The following is a 12,255-nucleotide window of genomic DNA, read 5'->3' as shown; positions in this document are numbered from 1 at the left end:
AATAATATTAGTTCATAGAGTTGTTGTGAGGATTTGTAAAATGGGAATAATAATAGTTCACAGAGTTGTTGTGATTTATAAAGTTAGTAAATGTTCAAGTGCTTACAACAGAACCTGGCACAAAGAAGTATTATCTCTTTTTCTGAATACCAGGTAAGCTCATCCATAGTTACCTACTTTTATTCCTCTCTCTTTTAGCAGAGTATCTCCTATATACTATGACCTAATGTCTGGTGAGTAAATGAATATATGATCATGGGAATAAGCAAAGTTAGAGCCACATCCAGAACCACAGCTGCTTATCTCCTAAAGCTTTAATAATAATTGTCAAGAAACCTAAAAATATCTCTTGCCCTATCTACATTACAAAAATTTTAGTCAAACGGCAAAGGGAATAGATGACAAATAGGAATGTCTCAGCCATTTCTGGTTGAGAAATTATAGGAAATGCCAGTTGGGTAAAAAAAATAAATAGCCAAATGTCATCAAATGAATAGTCAAATAGTCATTAGATAATTCTCATCTATATTCTACATGTTGGTAGGAGTGACTACAGAAAAAGTTTTGGGAAGATGTAAAAACTTCCCTTTTAAAAATTTTGTATCTTCAATGTTTAGTCAGGTAAAATTAAAAAATAAGGAATTAGGGCCCACTGAGGGTTTTTTAAAAAGCTGTTTTTGAAAAAGAGGGCTTTATAAACCTCTTACTTTATAGAGTCAGAATTGCTTCTCTAAGTATCTAGGAGAGACCAGACAGATGCACAGAAGCTGTCAGTGAGGGAAGTAGTGAGAAAATATGCAAAGGAAGTTATAGTACTGGTCTGGGCCATTCAGATGTGAATCACCCAGGCAGGAGGGCATCAAAAATGAAAATTACATACTTAAGGTAACTATAATTCTGCTTGGTTTGGCTCTTCAAGCCTTTGGGTTTAGAAGCTATATTTCCTGGTCTTTCTTCTAGGGACAGGGATATTGGAGAAAGGAAATAAAGGAGAATTGAGCCACATCTCCAGTGGTCAATGTCTCCCATATGTAAGATAGAAGACCATGGGCACAGGAAGTTGATAAGATTATGTACTTCTGTCATGTTCCAAAGTGTATTTTTTTTGTACCCAACTGGCATTTCCTATAATTATCTGCTTGTTTTATGAAAGTAAACAGTGCCTCCAAGGGATAGGAGGAGATGGCTCACTAAGAAGACCACATCCTACCCTTTGGCCAACCTTGGAAGAGGAAAAATGCCTAGAGATGAAATAAGATCTTTAAGGAGGGAAGCAAAGCAGAGTTATTAGAGCCTACAACTAAAAAGAAACAGGGAATAGTATACACATTTAAGAAGGGACTTAGTGCCTTAAGAGAATAGAGACTTTGGGCAATGCAAATAATAATCCCTCTTCTGTATCTGCACAACTCTACAACAGGGAAAGAGATAGCATTCATATAATTCCCATTTCACAGATCACTGATTTGGAGGCTCAATGACACACAGTTTAGAAGTCCTGGAATCAGAACTTAAACTTTTATCCTCTTAGTGCCTTCTCACTACTTTTGAATACCTCAAATCTGGTGAGTACATTCTTCATGAAAAACTGTCTGCTAAAAGATCAAGTTTGAAGACAACAAAATAATCACTTAGGAGGACCTTATACAGATATTCACCTACATCCTCTGAACATAAAAAATGCTGAAACTATTAAAATATGAGAAACAATCTTTTAGTGTTTTGAGATTATGGATCATTTTTTGAAAAGTGCTACCTATATTTTTATTATTAGAAAAAATAATTAAAGGACTAGAGTACATATATATTTTAGATGGTTTATCACATTTACTCCTCACAATCCTTGTAGTGAGTACTACCCTATTTTATTTTTTATTTTTTGCAGTGCTAGGGATCAAACCCAGGGCCACAGGCATGCAAGGCCAGCACTCTACCACTGAGCCATACCCCAATCCTCCCCATTTTAAAAATGAGCAGAGAGAGAGATGAAGTGGTTTATCCCCAAATCACCCACCTAGGAATGGCAGAATGGGGATTTGAATTTCAACAGCCTGGAGCTATAATACAGCCATAATAAAGTTATAATGCGTCTTGATCTGGAGGCAAATGGATCCCCAACTTCTGCTTGAAGCAGGTCCCATAACAGAGGGTAAATGGTTGCTAAAAACAAACTACCCAATAAAAGGAGATTGCAAGATCCTCTAATTTATCCTATTTCCTTCAAAGAGCCTCACATCTATCACTTTGGACATTATCAGAAAACTCAACCTCAAAGAAATCCCAACAGTAGTATCTCAGTGGACAAATCCTTATGACTTTCCTATGGAAAGATTTCAATATACACAAAAGCTGGAGGGTTTCTGAAGTACTTAGTCCAAACACGCAGCAGGTACTCAGAAGTGACTTCAAGACAGAAAACCCCTATAACTTGCATTTCCTGCTACTTAGAATGAGATAAAAGAAAATATGTGTGTGTTGGGGGCAACTGGGATGGTAAAAAGAATAGAAGTTTAAAAGGAAAGAACACATTACCACAAAAATGAGTCCGGTCTGACAGCACATACCATGTGTGAATTTCAGTGACAGAAAGAATGAAATTGAATATTATACCATCACAACAGTTAGTCAAGTCTGAAGTAGTGAAGTAGTGTGAGGTAATGAAAAGATAAGGTGATAAGACACACCAGAACAAAGCTGGATGATTTTGTGCAAGTCATTTGACCTTTCTATGCCCCAGTTTCTCATACACAAAATGGAAATACATCCTCTCATTTGATTGTCAAGAAGATAAATCATGGTAACACATATAATAATTTGTAAGACATAATTGTAAGATCTCAATGTAATTTTTAGGATGATTTCTGTCAGAAAAATCACAAAATAAAGTTCAAAAACAAAGTCATATTTTAAAGATCCAAATCAGTTAGAGTAACAATTCCTATCTTATTATTTTTGATATATTTATCTCTATTTCCTATGACTTCATATTCTATAGTATCACCTGCATGGCATCTAATGCTCTCACATATTTGTCCTCTCCTCAGATACTGATGTTAAGCCCAATTTTCTTTACTACAAGAAATAAAACAAATGTGTATGACTGATAAATCACCTTGAAATGTGCTAGGGAATCCTCATTCTGAAAAAAAATAAAAGCTAAAGAGAATGATGATAAACTCCCATATGAGTTTTGGTTCTAGTTTAATCACCAAATTGTTAGGTGACCTTGGGCAAGTCCTATCACTTAATGTGGAAAGTGGAATTAACTTCTTCTCACTTACATCACAGGATCCTTGTGAGGATGACCTGAAAGAACAGATTTTTTAAAATTGCACAAATGTAACCTCAGATTTCTAGAATTAGTCCCTCTGTCCTCAAACACCATTAAACAAGTACATTTATGTTCAAATAATAATCTTACATGCAATACCCTGGTGGAATTTTATTTATTTATAGGTAGTGGGGATTGAACCCAGCTGTGCTTAACCACTAAGTCACACCCCCACCCTTTTTATTTTTTTTATGTGGAGACAGGTATTGTTAAGTTGCTTATGGCCTCACTAAATTGCTGAGGCTGGCCTCCAACTTGTAAACCTTCTGCCTCAGCCTCCTGAGTCACTGGGATTAGAGGTGTGCACCACCACACTCAGCCAGTGGTAGAATTTATAATAAAAGTGCTCTAGTTAAAGAAGGCAGTGTGAAATAAAGGGAAAATAATTTAACTAGGAGGTGGTAGACTTGGATTCTAGACCAAGCTCCACTGTTACCTGTTACTCAAAATGTTATTGAAACTACTTTCTTTTTCAGGCCCCTTCCAGTTATAATATTCATTCATAAATAAATAAATAAATAAATAAATAAATAAATAAATAAATAAATAAAATTCCACCAGGGTATTGCATGATAAAGTCCATAGATGGAAAATCCATAATAATCATCCAAGTTTCTGCTGACCAGTGAGGTTGATGTCAAGAAAAATAATTAAATTCCCTACAAACCACTATGTAAACTTGAGTTTCATTCCAATGGCATTAAAATTATTATGGATGATTTCAAATGCATACAAATGTAGAGACAGACTCCTATGTGTCTATTCCCAGCTTCAAATATATTCAATTAAAGGCAAATCCTATTTTATTTGTACTCCAAATTACTTGCCCCATCTCAGTGGATATTTTTAGGTAAATCCTAGAAACTATAACATTTCATTCCTATGGTATTTCTAACAGGGGATATGTAATCTTCACAATTGTCTGTGAGATAGCTACTATTGTTGATCTTATTTTCCACATGAGGAAATAAAAGGTCAGAGAGACTAAGTAATACCAAAGTCATATTAATTGGTTAGTAACTGAAGTCACAGAATTGGTTCCCATCAAGATGTTATAAATTAAAATATGATTAGCTGAAAAAACTTTCAAATACAGGAAATTTCATTTAAAAAGAAAATCTATTTCTTGATTTTTCTGAACACTTGACAGATCTTACAACACGGAGTATACATTGAAAAAATATTTGGAGATGATCAGTGGCTGCTCCCTTTAGACATGGCATTCCTCTCTTTTTACTGGGTCTTGCTGAGATTTGAGCTTAAGATTCCAGGTTCATGTGATAAAATAAAACTAGGCATAAAGATAGCAGTCAAACTTTACAAGACAAAGGCTGGAAACTGTGGCACACACATGTAATCCCAGCCACTCAGGAGGCTATGGCAGCAGAATCACCAGTGCCAGAACATCCTGCACAAATTAGTGAGACTCTGTCTCAAAAAAAATTGACTAGGGATTTAGCTCAGTGTCAGAGTGCTTGCCTATCATGCCTAAGGCTCTGGATTCTATTCCTCGAACCCTCAAAAAATGCATTAAAAGAAGCCAGGCATGGTGGCACACGCCTGTAATCCCAGCCATTTGGGAGGCTGAGACAGGAGAATTTCAAGTTCAAAGCCAGCCTCAGCAACTTAGTGAGCCCCTAAGCAGCTCAGCAAGACCCTGTCTAAATAAAATACAAAAAAGGCTGGGGATGTGGCTCAGTGGTTAAGTGCCCCTGGGTTCAATGTCTGTACAAATAAATAAAAAAAAAAGCATTAGAAAGTAATGGATGCTGTTTCAGTGAATTGTAACTTGAAGTTATGAGCCTTTGAAGCTATGAGAGATTACTGAAAATGGAACAGTCAGAAAAAAAAAATCCCCAAAGAATTGTTTGTTACGAAGTGGAGCTTGAAGAACTAAGAAGAGTCCTAAAGGGAATTCAAATGAGAGAAAAAGTAGATTATAAACTCTATGAAGACGAAGATTCCCACTTAAAATTATTCACCACTATAACCCCAGCTTTTAGCATGATACCTAGAATTTTGTAGGTGCTTAGTAAAATGACTGGGCAAAGAAAAGAGGAATAATTTTTTTAAATGTGTTTTAAGGACAATATCCTGGCAATAATCCTCAGAGAATGAAGAGGAGGAAGAATCAATGCAAAACTAGAAGCTAATAGAATATTCTATTTATTTTATGGTAAGAACTTGCAAAATTGCCACAAATTCAATACCTAGAATGACCAGTTTAAGGTCACCTAGGCCAGATGAGGAACACAATGAACAGATAATATATGTCCTGTCTAAAAGGGATAGAGAGAGCAGTTCATAAACTCTAGGCAATTTTTGCCAGGAGCAAATACTGGCTTAGTATCTTCTGATTATTCTGGAAAATCTTGAATTCTAGAATTTTAAAGTAAAATCTGATTCTGAAATGTCGGAAGTCAACCAATTTTTAAAGTCTGAGACTAGGAAAATTGACATTCTGCTATGTTAACACTTTCACCCCCAATGTGAATGTATTTGGAGACAGGGCCTTTATGGAAGTTATTAAGGTTAAAGGAGGTCATAAGGGTAGGGTTCTAATCTGATAGAATTAGTGTCTTTATAAGAAGAAACACCATAGAGTTTTCTTTCTCTCTCTCTCTCCTTGCATAGAGGTCATGTGAGTATGTAGCAAGAAGGCAGCTATGTAGACAAGGAAAAGAGCTCTCAAAAGAATATGAACATCCTGGCATCTTGATCTAATATTTCTAGATTCCAGAATGTCAAAAAATTAAATTTCTGTTGTTTAGCAGACTCAGTCAGTGATATCTTGTTATGACAGCCCTATTCCTCTCATATAGAACTTACAAAGTTGTTATTGCTATTACAACATTGCAAAAGTTTGGAAAGAGCCTGTCAATCCATAGAAAACTGTTTAAATAAATCATGGTTCATCCATATAGTGAAAAACTATGCAGACACACAAAAGAATGAGACATATTCTATGTATTATATGGAAAGATCTCAAGTATATTTTTAAGTAGACAAAACAAGTTGTGGAACAATGTGTAGAATGTGTTACCATTTGTGTATAAAAGGGAAGTGGGAGCATACATATTTATTATCTGACCTACGTTAAATATCCCTGAAAATACTCCTTATGAAATGATAACTGTAGTTAACTCTAGTGAGGCAAAAATGGGTGGCTAGAAGACAGGAATAGGGGAGAGAGTCCACTGTACAGTTTTGTGTATGTTGGATTTTAAGCTCTGTGGAATGCATTACCACACCTAGAATACATTTTTTTATTTTTTGGAAGTGGGAATTGAACCCAGGGTGCTCAACCACTGAGCCACATCCCCAGACCTTTTTTTAACACTTATTTTTTAGTTGTAGGTGGAAATAATACCTTTTATTTTATTTTTATGTGGTGCTGAAAATTGAACCCAGTGCCTCAGGCTTGCTAGGCCAGCGCTCTTCCCCTGAGCCACAACTCCAGCCCCATCCCTAGCCCTTTTTATTTTGAAACAGCGCCTTTCTATGTTGCTTGGGGCCCTGCTAAATTGCCGAGGAAGGCTTTGAACTTGCAATCCTTCTGCCTCAGCCTCCTGAGTTGCTGGGATTACAGTCATGCATCACCACGCCCAGATAAAATATATTTATAAATGAGAGTTTTCAAATTTTAGGGGAAACATACATGTGAGCTGTATTTGATCCATAGGCTATTTTTTTTTTTTTTTTGCACTGCTTGCCTAAATTCAGGGGGTGGCAGTTAGAAGAAAATGCCAGATACAAAGAGAAAAAAAAAAAAAGCCTTTGGCACCTAGGTAGATGAGGAAACAGAGAAAGAAGGAAAAGTCTGATGCCAGCATTTTGAGCATCAGTTATAAGAACCATAACAACTACATGCTTACTATGTTTTCATGCATTCTTCTGTTTAACAAAATTAACATATTTATTTCTCACTGCCACTCCATAAATTAGTTTCTATTATTATTCTCAATACACAGATGAGAACAAGTACAAAGTTTAATTAAATTCCCCAAGATTATGATAATGATGTAATGTAACTTTCTTAACCAGGGAAGTGGAAAGGAGAAGTCTTGAATGATGGATGGATAAGAGTCTGGGGCAGCTGGGCATAGTAGCACACACCTGTAATCCCAGTAGCTCAGGAGGTGGAGACAGGAGGATTGTGAGTTCAAAGCTAGCCTCAGCAACAGCAAGGCGCTAAGTAACTCGGTGAGACCCTGTCTCTAAATAAAATACAAAATAGGGCTGGGGATGTGGCTCAGTGGTTGAGTGTCCCTGAGTTCAATCCCCAGTACCAAAATAGAATAAATAAAATAAAAATCCCAGAGTTTGATTTGTGTCTCTCTCTCTCTCTCTCTCTCTCTCTCTCTATATATATATATATATATATATATATATATATATATATATCCAATTCATTTAAATACACAGACAATATCTTTTAGTATATTACATACAGCAGCTATGTTCCAAACATTTATATCCAACTTCCTGTCCCATCAATCTATATTCCTCTCCCACAAACACACAGAAACATTTAAATAAAACAAAACAAAAATGATGAGACCTTCCACTTATGAAATTTGTATTACATGTCAGGCACTGAGTCCAATGCTTTACTTACATTATTTATAATCACAAATTATAATATAATTTTAGAGATGATAATGAGAGACTAGATAATGAAGCTAAGTTGGGGATAATCAATAGATTGGAAATGTGAATTATAGGTATAATGCCTAAATAAAAAACATTAGTGTATACACTCTACTTAGCAATTAGATGGCAAGTGTACTAGATGATCATTTTGGTCAATCATCTCAATCAAGTTTTCCTTCATTTACAAAAATAATGGCATTTTAGAACTAGACCTCAGACAATAATCTACAAAATATGTACAAAGCATTTACTAGGGAAAGGTGATTAGCTAAGTATTATAAAGATACAATGACACTATGCGTCACTGAGTGCCTTTGCAGTCGGAAAAAGGGGTAAGGGCTTAGATATGTAATGCAGGACAAAGAGTAATGCGGTTTCCAGAAAATGCAGGAAAAGTAATATGGAACCTCAAAAGAGCATTTCTAGATGCAAGAATCATAGAAATGGCATTTAAGTTGGGATTAATGATGGAAGGAATACTATAAATACTGTTCAGGAAAAATCATGAAAATAAGTACATTATAAGCATTTTTATTTGTGGTATCAATGAAACAGAACAGACAAGGACATCTAAAGAATAGACATGCTGTGGGAGGCCAGGGCAAAGGTAGAATTTAAGGGAAGATTCAGGTTTGGATGGGAGGATAAAGAAGACATTCAAGACAAAAGAAATAGGAAATTAATTTTTTTAAAAAAATTTCTCAGTGCCTAACACATAGTATGTCAATATACATTTACTAAATAAATTATGTATCCAAAGGCAATCTTGTCTTCATTTAACCAATTAAATGAGGCCATACAGTGTAACTGACTCAGGGCAAAGGTGAACATATAAGTGAATCAAATAATAATAGAGCCTCTGCCAGAAAGAGGAAGAATGAATGGTTGATATTCCCCATCATCAAAGACAATCTGGAAGGATGAACAACTTGACTGGGCTTGATATATTGGTTACTAGAATTCAGATATCTGAACCACTAAGAACTCCATCTCTAAAATTCATATACTAGCCCAGCATGGTAGTGCATACTGAGGTAGAAGGTTTGCAAGTTGGAGGCCAGCCTCAGCAACTGAGCCAGACCCCATCTCAAAATAAAAAATAAAAAGGTTTGGGAATATAGCTTAGTAATAGAACACCTGGGTTCAATCCCCAGTATTTCCCCCCATCAAAATGAATATACTAGAACAATGAGAGTGAAGGTGATGACCTAGTTGATGTTTTTTCCCCCAATGTTTCTGTTACTCCTAATGTTCTTTCTATTGTAACCTGAATGCCTAAGCAAAAGGGACCTATAGTTCCCTAGTGCTATGAAAGTAGAGACATGAGTTCTATCTTGAGAATTGACTAGATAAATGCATTTGTTGCTTTTACTTTTAAAATTATATTTCTGCCCTTCTTATGTTTTCTGCCTGCCTGTTCCCTAAGCTAACCTGAAGACACTGTTCCCAGTGTATTCTCTTTGTCCCCAACCTTTACCAAAGTAAGGGTTTCCCCCAAACTTTAAAGAGTACGATGAGGTCATTTATGTGTCACTGGTTTTTGTTGTCCAAAGGTCCCATTGGCTATATTGTCCTGGTTAAGTTACCCAAAGAATGAGGGGAAAGGCAGTTTAGTGGCCTTTTCTCTTAGAGCTGATAAAGTCCAGTGGGAACAATGTTAAATCAGAAGCAAATAAAACCTATGTTCTAGCCTCAGCCTTTGGGCAAGCTAATTCAGTCTTCCTAGGCCTCCTTTCACTTCACCTAGGTGGTATTTTAAGGACAGCAAAGTACCAATTTTATCATGAGTGCTCAGAGAAAGAGTACCAAACTGAGTAAGAAAAGTGAAACTAAGATACAACAAGTAGCAGTCTGTGTCACATACACTATGGTATTTAATTTACCTGAATGTCTTTTGAGATATAATTATTAATCTGCATTCTGTAGAGAAAAGCAATGCCCAGGGTCACACAACTAGTTAGGGGTGGTAGTAGGGTTTCAAAGCAGATATTTCTGTTACTGTCAAACCATCACAATTTTTGTTAGTTTAAAATTCAGATTTGGAGATTATTCTCTTTTTCCAGCTATTATTACTCTTGCTGACAGATAGGTGCTTAGTATATGTTTTTCTTCACAATGAAGACAATATTAAAGAAATATGACATCGTTTCCTTGGCTACCTATTTGTGTTTATTTTCCCCAAAATTCTTACGGTAAAACAAAACAAAACAAAAACCTACACACATAAAAAGCTCCACCAAGTGGCCGAGTAAGTCCATTAGCTCAAGCAATCGCAGCAATTCGGCCCAATCTTCCACCTACACAGACGAACCAACCGCCTTGGCCACGTCTTAAAGGGCCCGGGCTGGGCCTTAGGCTTGGGCTTCCTCCTCCAACCAAGCTCAGCCCCTCCTTAAAGAACTGGCACGCCCTAAGCAGCTCCTCCCCTGCGGCTCCTTCCAGGGTCTCGCGATTCGTGTCCCTAATAGCCCAGGTTCCCACCTTAGCCCCCTGCCCCCTCCTCCTCCTTTTTAGAAGCATTTCTAGGTACCGGCTAGTGCTTGGCTGGGGGTGGAGGGAGTTACCTGGTTCGGCTTTCTGAATACTGTTCTTGCTGGCTACGACTTTGGCTATGTGGGGTTAAGTCAAAGACAAACCTTTACCGCTTAAGGGGGATTTGTGAGCATTGAGCCAGGGTGGACTAAACTAGACAAATCCATCCATTCTTGTCCTCTTTCACTACTTTCACGAAGCCCCCCAAAAGTATCTCTTCCCCTTCTTAGCCCCTCTTTGCTCAACGCTTTAGCAAAGTCATTTCCCTTGAGTTTCATTGGATTCCACACAGTGTTCTTACCCTTCCGCTTCCCGCCCCCGCCCCCTCCACTTCTAAAACCCAAAGAGAAGTGGGTGTGTGTAGGGGGGAGGGGTAGAATCTAGACGGAGGAGATGAGAGTGGGTGGGTTCTAATCCCGGAGTCACTTACCGCCCATGTCTCTAGCTGAGGACTCCTGAAGTGTCCGGAGCTCATGCCGTCCTCCAGGAGGTTCATACCCCTGAGCTGATCGCAAGACAGCTGCTCCCCTCACACCCGCCCCTGTCTGACAGCGCGCCAGGCGACTAGCTCTTGCCTTCTATTTCTCGGCCCCCCACCTCCCCTTTTTCTCTTGGCTGGAAAATGGGGAGGAAGGCGAAAAGGGAGGGAGTCGATTCAGCCCCAGCTGGGCCACCCTTAGAACAAGGGAAACAAAGCTCTCAAGCATCCAACCCAAAAATCAGGGCCGGCAGAGCAGACTTTCTAAAAAGAATCCTCCCCCTGCAGCTTTTCCTTGGCTAAAAATAAAGTGGGTTTGCTGGGCCGAAGGGGCCAATGCTAAAGATCCTCCGTTCCCCTTTTACCTCCACCAATTTAGTTCCGGCCAAGCCCACTCTCCACCCATCCTCTGAACTCCGCACACCCTTGAAAAGGAGAGGGCCGGGGTGGGGGCTAAAAAAAAAAAACCCCACCCTAAACCTCAAAACACTACTTGAACTCAAAGTTGAGGCGGAGAAGGAATCATTCAAGACAGGAACGTTCCCCACGAGGAGATACCATGAGAGGATCCCTTCACCACCGCGGTTGCCGCCGCACACCCCAGCGCCTTCCTAAAAAGAAAGAAGGGAGGAGAAAATGCCGACGATTGGTCGAAACATATAGAACACCAGCCCAGGGAAGGGGCTTCAGCGAAAAACGGCAGCAACTCTTGCGGGTCTTCTGGGGCGGGGTTTCTTGGAGGCACCTAGCTGCACCACTGGGGACCTCGAGCCCCACACGGGTCAGAACCTGAAGTGCTCTCTGGGCAACCTGAGTGGGTGGAGTGATTCCGTCTTTCTCCGCCCGGCTAGGCCCAGAAGAGAGGTGTGACTACCGTGAGGACTCCACCTAGGGTGGAGTTCCTTAAAAGGGACAAGCGGCCGCTAGAGGAGAGAGCAAAGTAGGAGGAGGTGGAGAAGGGTGGGGCTGAGAAGGCGGAGGGAGAAGGAAGGGGTTGGGGCGGGGCCCTGGGCGGAGAGAGCTGGCCTCGCCCCTGGCGGCTGCCTCTCTGTGTCTCCAGCAGCAGCAGGTACAACTCGAATCAATTTCAGTTCCTTATCCGTCCCAGAAAGAAGCTTGTAAACACACTATTTGGTCATTTATCTACTCGCGTTCTGCTAACTCTCAGGGGACGATGAGGGGTGTAGAGATTGGGGCTGGGGATGCCTAGGAAGAAAGGGAGAGGGAAAGGAGAGAAATAAGAAAGCTGGCTTACTTCACT

General features: G+C 39.0%; 1 protein-coding gene across 6 annotated transcripts in view; it reads right to left on the bottom strand.

Annotated features, from left to right (window-relative positions):
- Nucleotides 1–11,891, bottom strand: part of KLF8 (KLF transcription factor 8) — a gene marked incomplete at its 3' end in the record, with an annotated part of 42,996 nt that extends 31,105 nt beyond the window's left edge. For all 6 annotated transcript variants that reach the window (XR_014019989.1, XR_014019990.1, XM_081277262.1 and 3 more), the window contains exon 1: nucleotides 10,947–11,891. Coding sequence is in view for 3 of the 6 variants with exons in the window: in XM_081277262.1 (XP_081133388.1) it covers nucleotides 10,947–11,012 (66 nt within the window). The remainder of the gene's footprint in view (nucleotides 1–10,946) is intronic.
- Between the last annotated feature and the right edge of the window lie 364 nt (nucleotides 11,892–12,255).

The sequence above is a fragment of the Spermophilus citellus genome (genome assembly GCF_964194105.1).
Source record: "Spermophilus citellus genome assembly, chromosome: X".
Lineage (NCBI taxonomy): Eukaryota > Metazoa > Chordata > Mammalia > Rodentia > Sciuridae > Spermophilus > Spermophilus citellus.
This window is presented reverse-complemented; position numbering and strand designations above follow the sequence as displayed.